The sequence below is a fragment of the Pseudophryne corroboree genome, chromosome 2 (assembly GCF_028390025.1).
Source record: "Pseudophryne corroboree isolate aPseCor3 chromosome 2, aPseCor3.hap2, whole genome shotgun sequence".
NCBI classification, from domain to species: domain Eukaryota; kingdom Metazoa; phylum Chordata; class Amphibia; order Anura; family Myobatrachidae; genus Pseudophryne; species Pseudophryne corroboree.
In genome coordinates this window covers 816,495,609-816,508,427 of record NC_086445.1, presented here as the reverse complement: position 1 = coordinate 816,508,427, position 12,819 = coordinate 816,495,609, and the positions used below count along the sequence as shown (strand labels likewise).

The following is a 12,819-nucleotide window of genomic DNA, read 5'->3' as shown; positions in this document are numbered from 1 at the left end:
TATGAGAGAGACAGTGTATGTATGTATGTATGTATGTATGTATGTATGTGAGAGGCAGTGGATGTATGTTTGTGAGAGGCAGTGGATGTATGTATGAGAGAGGCAGTGTATGGATGTATGTATGTATGTATGAGAGATGCTATGTATGTATGTATGTATGTATGTGAGAGGCAGTGTATGGATGTATGAGAGAGGCTGTGTATGTATGTATGTATGTATGTATGTATGTATGAGAGAGGCAGTGTATGGATGTATGTATGAGAGAGGCAGTGTATGGATGTATGTATGAGAGGCAGTGTATGGATGTATGTATGTATGTATGTATGTATGTATGTATGTATGTATGTATGTGAGAGGCAGTGTGTGGATGTATGTGAGAGGCAGTGTATGAGAGACAAAATCAAATAGAAAAAGATAGGCAACTGGGTAGGGTGCCAGGATCTGGGAAGGGGGTACCCATCAAATAATTAAGGATGTCTTTGAGAGATACATCCTTGTTGTAGTCAATGCAGTCAGACGACTGAGAAACGTATAATACTCTGCCTAATCACTTTCACCTTACTGACTGGGAAAGTAGGTAATTGATAGTGTTGGGGGGCAGTAGGGAGATGTTTTGCCTAGGGTGCCAAGAAACCTTGCACCGGCCCTGCTTCTATAGCAATAAAATACCATGTACAGTACCTTCAAGGAGAGATATGTGTTGATCACTATCTGTTATGAAATATCTCTTAGCTGTTTGTATCACTTTTGGCAGGTCCATAATAGTGACATTGGATCCAGGATATGTAGACACATATTGCTTTGCAATAGATCCCGAACATCCTATAACACAGAATGATTTTTCTGTAAAATGTAGTAATAGCACAAAACAAGGTAATGTGTAAATTTTCCTATTGTCAGACAAAAAATAAATAAAATTCAGAAAAACATGTAATACCCCTTTCACATCACCAATGCCGCCCAGGAATTGGAAACGGATCCTTCCCGGGTGGGATCCAGCATTGGTCCCTATTAGTAGGCTTCCCAAACCAGCAATATGCCAGGTTGGTTACCACAGTGGCAGGGGGGCGGAGCCAGCAGCGGGGCGGAGGCAGCGCTGGGAGATGAGCTCACCTCCGCGCCATCTCTCCCTATGTAGTGAACGGGTCCTGGGTCGCATCAACCCAGGAACCCGTTTACACTGCCACTGACCCGGTATTTAACCTGGGAATAACCCTTCTTATTACCCGGGTTGATTTACCGGGTCAGGCGGGTCGATACCGGATTATTTTTGCAATGTGAAAAGGGTATAACTTTTCAGTATTTTAGGCTGTAGAGGGAGAGCATGACAATTTTAGAAATCTAGTAAATCAAACATGTAAAGCAGATCTTAGTGCATATTCCCAACATTTACTGTAATGCAAAATGTTTCGCATTAGAAAAGCTACCCTCATTAAAGTCACTGGACTGTGATTCATCTGAAGTAATCTTTAGCTAAAATGAGCTTCACCTGTGGTAATTCTTGTATTTAAGGCTGTCTTTGTGAAGCTTTCTGTTGCTTGGATTGCTTGCCAAATGCTGCTTATGCCACAGAGCTTTGTTCAAGATGTTTGTTAATTATCAAGCCTTTTCTTCATGCACATTTGATATGTTTTTGCTCATTTCCCCTGCCACCTAGCCCCAGCAACTTTTAGGTGGAGCCAAGGCCGATGCTAGGGTGTTTGGCACCCCAATGCAAACTGTAAATTTGTGCCCTACCTCCCATACTTTCTAAAGGAACAGTATGCGCCAAAGGTGCACGGTCAAAAAAATGGGGCTTATTTAAACAATAGTACCCCCAATTCAAATGACACATCACAGTATCACAATCTTATTCACCTTATGTCACACTTTAGTACCCCTTATACACGTTACATTACACAGTAGTGGCCCTTATACACAGTGCCCACAGAAATAGTGCCCCTTACACACATAATGGCCATAGTAGTAGTGCCGCTATTACACACAATGCCCGTTATACACCAGTAACGTGCGGTGGAGTGAGGCAGAGCCTTTCCTGTCATACTAACGTACATGACAGAGTTTTGATTATATAAAGTATATTAAAAATACACAGAATATATTATAAATATCTTCTTTATATTATTCTAATTATTCTTATAGTAAAAACTCTGGAGAATAAAGACTATGGCAAGTGAGGCACCTTCCTTTTCTGCACATCTCTGGCCAAAACTCTTTGATTTTCCAGCAGTATATAGTTCTTCTCTTGTGTATAATCCCCACATGAACCCTTTGACTCCTATATCGGGGATCATTCCGACCCGATCGCTCGCTGCAATTTGTCGCAGCGCAGCAATTGGGTCGGAATTGCGCATGCGCCGGCGCTGCAGTGCACCGGCGCATGGCAGCTATCGTTGCCTAGCAAACGCCTCTGAGATAGAGGCTGTCGCTGGGCGGGAGGGGACTGAATGGCGACGTTAAGCCGCCGTTTAGGAGAAGCGGTCCGGTCAACGCAGGCGTGGCCAAACCGTTTGGGGGTGGGCTGCGGCGGCTGCATGACATCTCACGCGTGACAATTAACTCCCAGCCAGCAGCAGGAGCTGCGCTGGCCGGGAGTTACTGCTCAAATACAAAGACATCGCCGCTGTGCGATGTGTTTGTATTTGTGCGGGGGGACTGACATGCAGGGCAGACTAGCCCTGTGCTGGGCGTCCCCCCGCATGTCAGGGAAGATGATCGTAGCTGTGCTAAATTTAGCACAGCTACGATCAACTCGGAATGACCGCCGTTGTGTGTAAATCTGGCTCTGGTAATAGCGAATCACTCCCCAGCCATTTACCTCACTGCACATCCCTGTTATACACAGCTCTCCCCACTTACACAGCTCTCCCCATCTCATCTTATCCCTCATGGTTGGGATGGCCATTCAAAATCATCAATGGTCTATGGCGGATGTCGAAAACTTTTACCATCGATCAGGGAGAACCAGGTGGTTTCCCGCCATCGATGGTTTAGTGCTACTGAATTGTTTTTTTGTTTTGTTTTTTTCAAAGTGTCAGGGCACTGAGCTTAGATTGGTCACGCATTTCATTGCACAAGTAATGCAGGGATGACCATCGATGGATAAAACCATTGATGGATCCCTTCCTGATGGTTTTACACCATCGAGGTTATCCATCAATGGTACCATCAATGGTGACCATCGATGGATAACCCACCGATGGCCATCCCCACCTCAGGGAGCTCATCTCTCACACAGTGCACATTGCTGTACCTTCCCCCTTACAGCTGAATTCACAATGTATATCATGTCTCATCTCTCACACAGTACATATGCCATAGATGCCTACCCTCCACAAGTACTTGGTACACCCCCGCAGCCCCCCCCCCCCCCGATGAGCCGATTTGACTGTTTTTGAGACGGAGACACAGCTGTCTCCGTCTCAGCTAAAAGCTGCGATCGCGACCGTGAAGCTGCTGCCCTGCTGCGGCGACGGAGAGCTACTGCACTGTATGTACAGTAGCTCTCTTCTTCTTACAGAATGCCCGGCGGGGAGCCACAGCAGCTCCCTCCGTTCTAACGCTGCTGCCCATCGATCTGCTCCCATCCCCTGGTGGGGAAAATAATGTGTGTGTGTGTGTATGTATATATTAGTAGTTATGTATGTATGTATATGTTTGTGTATATAAAAAAATATATGTGTGTGTAAATATGTACGTGTGTGTGTGTGTGTATATATATATATATATATATACACACACATACATAGACACCCCCCTTCCCCCCTCACAGAAACCCCCCTCACTAAATCCTGTGTTTGCCCCAGAGACTCTATGAAATAGTAGCAAACTCCCTGACTCCCTGATTAGTCCATTGATCTCCCTGATTGCACCTTACCCCCATTATGTAGCTGTTATATTTTTTAGAAAAATTTTTTAAATCAGATCTATACTGTACATTCAAATGGCATCATCAGTGCATACATGCATTTTAAATAAAGTTCTTTTGGTTACTTACAGTCAGGGCCGGATTAACAATGGGGCGGATGGAGCTGCAGCTCCAAGCCTCCCATTGAAAATAGGCCCACAGATCCCCTGCAGTGCAGCCAGCGCTGACAGGAGAAAAAAGATCCTGTCATCACCAGCATCTCACTCACCTCCACCCCTGATCGGCTGGCCAAAATCCGACTCCCGACAAGCGACAACCCCAGGGATTATCCAGAAGGGGCTGCTTCACCTGTCTGTATCTGCCTGAGGCTCCGCCCCCTGTCCCGTCCGAGGCTCCGCCCACATTCCGCCCGAAGCTCCGCCCCCGCACTCGATGTGTCACTGGCAGCACATAGGAAGCCTCTTCAGCTCTTCAGTTTGCCCTGTCTGGTGTGCGGCTGCTGCACATAATAAGTAGAACAGTAGGACAGCAGAAGAGCAAGGTAGTTGGTAGGGTGTCATAACTTCAGTACATATATTAGAGAATAGGGGGCATAAGTTAAATAATTATATTGTAATAAAAGGGGGGGGCAGGAAGTTCAAGTTACACAAATATATAAAAGGGGGGTTAGTGGGCATAAGTTAAATATAAGGAGGAACAGGGCCACAATTTTAATATAAAGGGAGTCACTCAGGAAGCACAACTTAAATATAAAAGGGCGGATATGGGTACAAAGTAAATATATATCGCGAGGCAAGTGACAATATAAATACTGTATGTAAGGGGGCATGTGGCATAAATTAATAAAATCATATCTTAATATATTATTTAAGATGAGGTAGCGACATAAGTTAAATATATAAGAGAAGGATGGGCACAAGTTCAATTTATATATTATTGGGGACAGAAGGCACAACTTAAAAATAAATGGGGGGGGACTCAAGTGGCAGAACAATATTATCTAACAATGGGACAGTGGCATAAGTTAACTATTACCCCTTTTCCACTAGAAGTCTTGGGTCTGACCCGGGATCTGGAACACGTTTACACTGCACCCGGGTGCAGTGTCGTCTGGCCGGTGCTTGGAGATGACGTAATCTCCAAGCGCCTGGAAAACCAGCAGATCGAGACCCTCGGTGCATGGCCTCGGTCCCATTAGGCCACGCCCCCAATGTGATGCTGCCCACTGTCACGCTGATCCCAGCCAGCGCTGCTGTCTGCATAGCAGGACAGACAGCAGCACTGATAGCATACTCTTCCCCCCCAACCGCCTGCGGGACACTGCAGTCAGGGAGGAATGGGCTCAACATGCTGTAAACGGGTCCTGGGTCGGATGACCCGGGTAACCCGTTTACACTATACCCTTACCCGGGTCATTCCCGAGTCCAACCCAGGTAGCTACCCGGGTTGGATTCCCGAGTCACTTGATCCGGGTTTTTTCAGAGGGAGACGTTTTTTTTTTTTAATAAAGTAATTTTTATTCAGTAGTCTGAAGAATAAGGTACAGACATTGCAGAGCATTATCATAGCACAAACAGTACATCCATTCATCTTGAATCAAAGCCATGTTTTAAACGAAGCTTACAACAATGAGATATCAGTACAATTTCCAAAAAGAAATACACAAGGATTTCCTATTGTTCAGACCTTTAGGGTCTGCAAAATCCGTAGCCATCTATATTAGTCTTCATTACCTTTTATATTTATACCCGTAACCTAAACTGTAGGAAAATAACAAACAAACAAAAAAAAAAAAAGGGGGGGGGGGGGGGGAGGCAGAGTGAGAAGGAGCCATCCGATTCAGGACTCTATTAGTCATACACATAAGTAGGTGGACACGCAGGGCCCAACCGCCAACATCTCAGTATACATCAGTTATAGTAATTTATTGATATGCTTGAACTTCAGTGCCCACTATATTTGGGGAACCAGATGAGAATGGGAGGAGTCTAGCCATGGAGACCAAACCCTTTCAAACTTAGCTGATGCGTTTTGCTTCATATAAACATATCTTTCCTTAATTATTGTGTCGTTAATTAAGGTCTTAAGTGCAGATATTAACGGGCCTTTAGGGGCCATCCACATCCTTGCAATGCAAACCTTAGCCAAGGCACATACATTTAGAGCATAGAGACCCGTTGAAACAGACACAGGAGCCAAGCATCCCATTCCCAAAATACAGAATTGTGGGGTAAGCAGTCCGCCAGGCACTCCCGTACTCTCCAGAATTGACCCGACCCCCGACCAGAACACCCTCAACCTCGGGCAGTCCCACACTAGATGCCAGAATGTTCCCACCGCCCCCCCACACTTAGGACAAAGGTCAGATCTGCCCGTCCCAAACGTAGCCAGCCTAGCTGGAGTCATATATGTTCTGTGTAAAATGAAGAATTGAATCTGCTGATATCTAAGGGACTTGGTGACCTTGGCTGGGTATTCCAAAGCGAGGACCCAGTCTTCCTCAGTTATTAGACCCAAATCCTCCTCCCACTTTCCACGGAGACGTGTCATAGGGTCCGTATGGAGCTTGGTAAGAAGATATCCATACGCAAGGGAGACCATCTTAGCCCGACCCAAAGTGGTCACAAAAGTCTTGATGGGGAATGGGAGGATTCGTGGGGGTGATTCAGCAAATTGGGACTGGAGGGCGTGACGAAGCTGGAGGTATCTGAAGAAGTAAGAATTGGGTAGGTCAAACTCATCTCTCAGTTGTTGAAAGGATTTAAATGCATTATCTAGATAAAGTTGAGAGATAGAAATCACCGATCTAGGGGCCCATACCTCCCGCCCCTCAAGTGCATGCAATTCAGGGAGCCAGTCAGAATACCACAAGGGGGTATCCGGGTCCAGGCCATCATACCTCAAGAGGTCTCTCAGGGCCTGCCAAATCTTTAGGGCCTGAAAAATGATAGGGGGAAGAAACCTAGCTATGCTCCCACTCAGTAACACCTGCATAGGAGAGAGGTAGGGAAAGTAACAGCGAATAAACTCACAATGCAAAGAGTCAGCCCCAGAGTTTTGTGCCCAAACAGCGATATGAGTCAGCTGAGCAGCGAAGTAATACATCTGAAAGTTAGGTAGAGCCAGGCCGCCGTCAGATCGCTGTCTGGTAAGAGTATTTAGCTGTATCCTAGGTCGTTTATTAGCCCAGATCAGTGAGGACAGAACGCTATTCAATTTCCTAAAGAATATTGGATAAATATATACCGGGGACTGGAGAATAATATATAAGAGTTTGGGCAGTATAATCATTTTAATGAGATTAACCCTGCCAGACACAGTCAGTGGAAGCTTACACCAAGTCTTAGATTTGCCCGTGACCCACTGCATGGTCGGGTCCAGATTCAGAGGGACAAAATCAGAAGGGTCGTTAGTTATTTGGATTCCAAGGTACTTAAATTGTACCGTCCAACATAATGGCAGGGAGATTTTGGAAGCGGTAGGAGGGGGGCCTATGACTGGCATAATGTATGATTTAGGCCAGTTAATTCTAAGACCCGAATGATCTCCAAAGTTCTCTATCACACGCAACAGGGTGGGCATTGACTTGGTGTAATCCTGCAAAAACAACAACATGTCGTCGGCATAAAGAGCTATTCTATCCTCACGTGAACCTGTACAAATTCCCACAATATCTGGGTGCGATCTTATCAAGCAGGCCAGGGGCTCGATGGCCAAGGCAAACAGCGTAGGGGACAGGGGGCAGCCCTGTCTAGTACCTCGGGTCAATTGAAAAGATGGGGATACATAACCGTTCACCAAGATCCTGGCACTCGGATGTTGATACAGTAGTTTAATCCATTTTATAAAATTGGGTCCAAAGCCCATACAAGCCATCACCTCCCATAAATAAGCCCATTCAATGCTGTCAAAGGCCTTGGCCGCGTCTAACGAGACCACAGCCGAGACAGAAGGGGAGTCGTGTGGGAGTTGTAAAATGGTATGCAGTCTACGTAAATTGATAGACGTGGACTTTCCTGGCATGAAGCCGGTCTGGTCCGGGTGAATGAGGGAGGTGATCACTGTGTTAAGCCGTACTGCCAATATCTTTGCCAGGATCTTAGCATCGGTGGGAATCAGGGATATCGGCCTATAGGAGTCTGGAGACCTAGGGTCCTTACCGGGTTTTGGGATCACTATTATAACTGCCTCTGACATGGAGGGGGGGAGTTCGTTATTGGCAAATATATCTAAGTACAGGGCATGAAGCCTGGGGCCAAAGAAATCAACATGATTTTTGTATACCTCGGAGGGAATTCCGTCACATCCCGGAGCCTTGCCATTAGGGGACATACCAATGGCCGCAGTCACCTCTTCGAGCGTCAAGGGCGCCTCCAGCAGCTCACAGGCTTCAGAGGAGAGTGCGGGCAGCGGAACACCCCCCATGTAATATGAAAGATCTGAAGTAGAGCACTGCAACTGTGAATTATAAACCTCAGAGAAGTAAGATCGGAATAACAGCGCAATGTCCGGTGTGGTGTCGACAAGAGAGCCATCCGCCCCGGACATTTGGGTGATCGTGGTCCCAGGACGATCGTAATGTATAAGACGGGCCAGGAGGCCCCCCGTCCTATCAGCCTGCATATATATATTAGTAGCTTTAAAAAGGAGGGAACGAGAGTTTTTATCAGACAGGTGGGCCAACCAAACTGACTGAGCCACCAGCCATCGTGTCTTTGTCGCGGGGGCGCTGTCAGACAGATATTGGGACTCTAGGTCCCTAACGTCCCTTTCAAGGGCCTGTTCTCTCTCCCTAGAGGACATTTTATGAGCCGCTATTCGTCCAATATATGAACCTCTCAAGAACGCCTTAAACGAATCCCAGACTACTGTACCCGGGGCAGACCCTACATTGTCATTAAAGTAACCCTCCCACTGGGTCTCCAAGTCACCGCAGTCCCCCAGCTGGGTCAGCCAAGAGGGGTGCAGTTTCCAATAGGAGTGCCCCCTCTGACTTTCCACAGCAAGAGTCATCATCAGAGGGGAGTGGTCAGAGACCCCTCGAGCCTCGTAGTGGACGTCAATAATCCTAGGGACGAGAGCGGGGGACACCAACATCAGGTCAATTCTGGAGAAGGAGCCATGAGTGCTGGAAAAACAGGAGAACTGACGGACCGCAGGGTGACGAAGCCGCCACACATCTACCCACTGCAAACTATTCAAAAAATCCGCAAACTTGGTAGGACCACCTCCCACCAGCGCAGCCTGTGGGGAGTGCCATCGGTCCATAGACAGATCCAGGACGTTATTAAAATCTCCCAAGCAAATCACTGGGGTGGTAGGGGAAGGAGCTATGAAGGACGCAGCTTGTTGAAGCACAGTATATGAGAAAGGAGGGGGGACATACACCGCTAAAATGTAATAGGGCTGGGAGTTCAGCTTACATTCTATAAATACATATCTTCCATACGGGTCAGTTTTAATCGATAACAACTCGAATTGCACTGTCTTTTTAATCAGAACGGAGACACCCCTAGAAAAGGAGGAGTGAGAGGCATGGTAAGCCCAGCCCACCCAGGCCCGTCGTAATGACAGTAACCTATGTCCCTCCAAGTGGGTCTCACTGAGGCATGCAATATCCGGGTCATATTTCTTAATCATATTTAGAATCAAAGAACGTTTGATTTTGTTATTCAGACCTCGAACATTCCACGCCAGAATTTTCAAATTAATCATGGCCCCCTATAAGCTCTATACACCTCCCGGATGGACCTCTCCCAAAATACATCCTGAGAATAAGCATTATCAACACCAGCAAAACATGACGTATATGAGCCCTGCGTTGTAAGCCATAGCATCTGAAATATGAAACATCCTTGCCTCAGAAAATACTTAAATAAGAAAAATAACAAACTAAAGAAAAAAAGAAAACCCCAAAAACAGCAGAAGGAGGCGCAACTAGCAGCTTCCCAATTAACCATTCCCTCCCCGTACACCACCCCGAACTCCGGCATACTTATATCCCGAACAATCAACCCAAACTACCAAGCGCTAGGAAGGCCTAGATTCTCAGCTGAACCTCTAACCCTCTCTAACCAACACCACTTGGACGTAAAAGTCTTGAGCCACCAATGCAAAGAAGGGGGGCTCCCCGAACTGTGATCAAGCCTCCGGTAGACCAGGCCCCGGGCTTTTCCACATAGGAGATCAGTCTGGAGCCAGTTGCCGAGCACCCGGTGCAAATCTGTCCAACCATTGGGCCGCCTCTCTAGGGGAGTTAAAAAACTTGGTCTCCCCGTCCGCCACAACTCGGAGCCTTGAGGGAAACAACATGGAGTATGAAATGTTGAGGTCTCGCAGCCGTCGTTTAATGGGCATAAACTGGGCTCAGTCCTTCTGGACGTCTGCGGCAAAGTCCGGGAAGGCCGATACCTTGACTCCATTGCGGACCAACGGGCCCTTCGTGCGACCTAAGCGGAGAACCGAGTCACGGTCTTTATAGTGCAGGAATTTAGCGATGAAGGTGCGAGGAGGGGCACCAGGAGGTAGCGGCCGAGATGGTATCCTATGTGCTCGCTCCACCGTGAAATGGGCCGTAAAAGACTCAGCGCCATACATCTCCTTAAGCCAGGATTCGAGGAAGTCCTCCGGCTGCGAACCCTCTTCTCTTTCAGGCAGGCCTACAAATCTGACGTTGTTTCTACGCAGCCGTCCCTCCATGTCTAAGAGCTTGGTCTGAAGGGAGGAAACCTGCTGGGTCACCGTGGATACGGACTGCTTAAGGGGGCCACATAAATCTTCCAGATTGGAGACCCGTGTCTCCGCCTCACCCACTCTCTCTCGGATACGTTGAACATCTTGGCGGAGCAAGGAGAGATCGCACTGCACCTTCTCCATCTTATCGGAGAGACGTTGTTCACTGCCAGCTATAGCCTCCAGCACTTGTTGGATAGACGGCGCCCCCGCTGCCTCCGGGGAATTAACCGCTGACTCGGGAGGGGAGGTCGAGTGTGTTGGAGAGGCTTCATGAGAAGGAGCCGGTGTTACCCTGAGATTGGGTTGTCTGGTAAATCTTTCTAGTTTGGCCGCGGCCGCACTCTGGCCGCCCTTAACCATATTGGACAGGAGCAGTCACACTCACCCCACAGTAGGGCTATAGTATAGGATTGTAATTAGAAGGCGGCTGCAGCAAGGTTGCGTATAATCAGTGGCGGGAACTAACCGTGTCCGGTTTGTATGTCAGAGTAACAAAGTAGGATAATGGTACGCAGTACACTGTAGGATATTGGTGCAGCACAGCAGTGTAGGCAGATCCAATCTATGTGCAGCTCCTGTGTGATATAATGGAAGGGCCGTGCAATGTAAATAGCTGACTTTGTCTCCAATCTCAGGTGGGTATTAGCATAGTCATTAGGAGAGTAATAATAGGAGAGGTCAGTATGCAGTAAAGATCCTGTGTGCAGAGACAGTTCACAGGGCACAACAGATGAATGCAGCCCTTCCAAGCATGGAGGTCAGCCCAGAGCAGTGGGGCCTTCTGTATAGCTTCTCCCAAAATGGCCGCAGTGTCCCTTCCCCTTCCCCAGAAGTACCTGCTTCTTATGCCTCTCCGGGTGTTAGGGCTCCGGGCCGCAGCCTGTCAGGGAGAGGAGAGGCAGCTTCCACCTCCCAGTCGTCCCAGGGTGCTTGTTGGCAGTGACAGCCCGTCGCCCGAGCTCCGGGCGTTCCGCGGCCGAGGGCGCCGAAATTGAGGCCGGGGATCCGGAGGAGGCCTAGGCCGCAGGGCCGGAAGTCAGCCGGCGCCGTCCCACGAGTCCCGGAGAGCGCAAGAAAGGGTGCCCGCCGGCGCCCTGCAGTATGAGGGAGTTATGTAGCCCGGGCAGGGACACCAGAGGGGTCAGGATGGGTAAAAGGATGGGTTTATTCGGGGAGCTCCCGAGATCCGCTCCCTACTCCGTTGCTGCCGTGGCCACGCCCCCCAGAGGGAGACGTTTTTACTACCAAAACACCCAGGTCAATGTGTGCCCCCATGCAAAAACCTGTTTTTTTTTTTGAGCTAGTGGAAAAGGGGTATAAATAAGAGAGAACTGGAAGCTCACAATAAAAATATATGTGCAGGGGACACAAATTGAATATGTAAGAGGAGACCAGGGATACAACTTAAATATATATATATATATATATATATATATATATATATATATAAATATGTAAGGGGAGGGCATGTGACATAAATAAAGTACACATTAATTAAGCATAAAAGGGAACAGGTTGCACACATTAATGAGACATTATGGGCCTGATTCAGTATCATTAGCAGAAGTGCGGAAATCGCTATTTGCCAATTTCCGCACTTCTGAGAATGCACATCGCTCTGGGCATGCGTGAGGAGTTAGATTGCGATCGTACGCAATCTAAGTCCCGGTGTGGGCGGCGTTTTGGGGTCGGCGATGCAGGGGTGCAGTGCGGACAACGGAGGTGGGTCCGGACCGTTTGTGGGGCAGGCTGTGGTGGCTGCGTAATGTTAAATGCAGCCACTGCGATCCAAAACATGGTGGCCCATGAAACTGGCAAGGGGCTTCCCTTAAAATGCGATTAGCGAAGGACCCGGCATGCGGGGCGGCCTTGCCCTGTGCTGGGTGGCCCCCGCATGCTAGAGAAAGTTTTAATTTTGCGATTTTTTGCAAGACTACAGCACAAGCTGAATCCATGCCTATATAAGGAGTGAAGGCAGGTGGCATATAAGAATTAAATACTGTATAAATATTTATTTATAGGGAAATTACACAAAAATGAAAATGGTTCATGTTATTTAACCCCAGGTATTGGCAGAGTTTTGGTATGAGTCTAACTTAATGTAGGATGTGCTTGAGGATGGTATTCAGTATGCCGGCTGTTGGGACCCTGGCGCTCAGTATACCAGCACTGGAATCCCGGCACTGGAATCCAGTCCACGGCCCCCCTGAAGGGAG

General features: G+C 47.8%; 1 protein-coding gene across 5 annotated transcripts in view; it reads right to left on the bottom strand.

Moving 5' to 3' along the window:
* LOC135049800 (acetylserotonin O-methyltransferase-like) overlaps positions 1-12,819 on the bottom strand; it is a 448,700-nt gene that overhangs the window by 340,168 nt on the left and 95,713 nt on the right. For 4 of the 5 annotated variants that reach the window (XM_063955675.1, XM_063955677.1, XM_063955676.1 and 1 more), the window contains exon 6: positions 682-822. The exons of the other annotated variant lie outside the window; for it this stretch is intronic. In XM_063955675.1, the coding sequence (XP_063811745.1) occupies positions 682-822 (141 nt within the window). The remainder of the gene's footprint in view (positions 1-681; positions 823-12,819) is intronic. 5 annotated transcript variants of the gene reach the window in all.